General features: G+C 61.6%; 1 protein-coding gene across 1 annotated transcript in view; it reads left to right on the plus strand.

Annotated features, from left to right (window-relative positions):
- Nucleotides 1-340: 340 nt before the first annotated feature.
- The window catches only part of LOC104500986 (cleavage stimulation factor subunit 2-like), a gene marked incomplete at its 5' end in the record, with an annotated part of 1,129 nt that continues 450 nt past the window's right edge, over nt 341-1,019 (plus strand). Inside the window, 2 exons of the mRNA XM_010144721.1 lie at nt 341-603; nt 1,006-1,019. Coding sequence (XP_010143023.1) covers nt 341-603; nt 1,006-1,019 — 277 coding nt within the window. The remainder of the gene's footprint in view (nt 604-1,005) is intronic.

Genomic DNA, 1,019 nt, shown 5'->3' on the forward strand with positions numbered 1-1,019 from the left:
AACCCCGACCGCTGATGGGAGAGCCGCGGGGGCCCTTGATGGATGCTCGAGGTGAGAGAGGGGGCATGAAGTAAGGGTGGCTTAAAGTGTGCAGGCAAGAAGTCAGAGCAGAGCCCGCTGCCCCGACGTGAGTTGCAGGAAGGGGTTCAAGCCATGAAATGACTGATTCCAGGGCAAGGAGGGACAGTCTGACAGGGCAAGGGACTTCCTCCAGGCATGTCCCCTCTGTCCCCAGCCCTGCGCATTCCAGCCCGCAGACAAAGGAGGCAGCGGGCTCGCTCCACGCGCCCTTCGCACGGTGCTGCGCCCTTCAACGTCCTGCCTTGTCTTTCCTCTGCAGTGGGAAGAGATCCCCGAGGGCTGGAGCCACGAGGGCTGGAGCCCCGGGTGATGGAAGCGCGAGCCCTGGAGGCACGAGGACTGGAGCCGCGTGTCCTGGAACCGCGAGTGCTGGAAGCCAGGGCCATGGAGGCCAGGGTCATGGAGCCACGAGGCCTGGAGCCTCGAGGGCCTGGTCCCAACCCACGTGGCCCTATGCCTGGTGGGATACAGGGTCCTGGGCCACTTAATATGGGTGCCAGTGGCCCACAGGGGCCCCGCCAGGTATGCACAAAGCCTCTGCTCAGCTGGTTGGGCACCAATGATATCTTGAAGGTTGGGGCTGGGTGGGGAGTGTGATTGCGTCCTGCAGAGCAGCACCTCTGGGAAGCACAGGGGTCAGTGGTTCTCTGAGAGGGTCAGGGCACCCATCCCATCTCCCCGGACACTGCCCATCCGCTGCGGACAGGGTGAGGCTCAGGGCTCTCTCCATCCTCTTCCTGACAAAAGGTGTTGGAGGGAGAGGAGAGCATGTAAGACACACAGTACCCTGTCTTTATTTGTGCTCAGGCATCTCCAGGCTGCCTGTGAGGGCATCCATCTGATCATTGGCTTTACCTTCCTGTATTTGCGTGTTCGAGCCCAGAGACCCCGTGGTCCTTACCCTCTTCTCTCTTGTGCCTGCAGGTTCCTAACATGGC

Source organism: Buceros rhinoceros, unplaced genomic scaffold, assembly GCF_000710305.1.
Source record: "Buceros rhinoceros silvestris isolate BGI_N320 unplaced genomic scaffold, ASM71030v1 scaffold32381, whole genome shotgun sequence".
NCBI lineage: Eukaryota > Metazoa > Chordata > Aves > Bucerotiformes > Bucerotidae > Buceros > Buceros rhinoceros.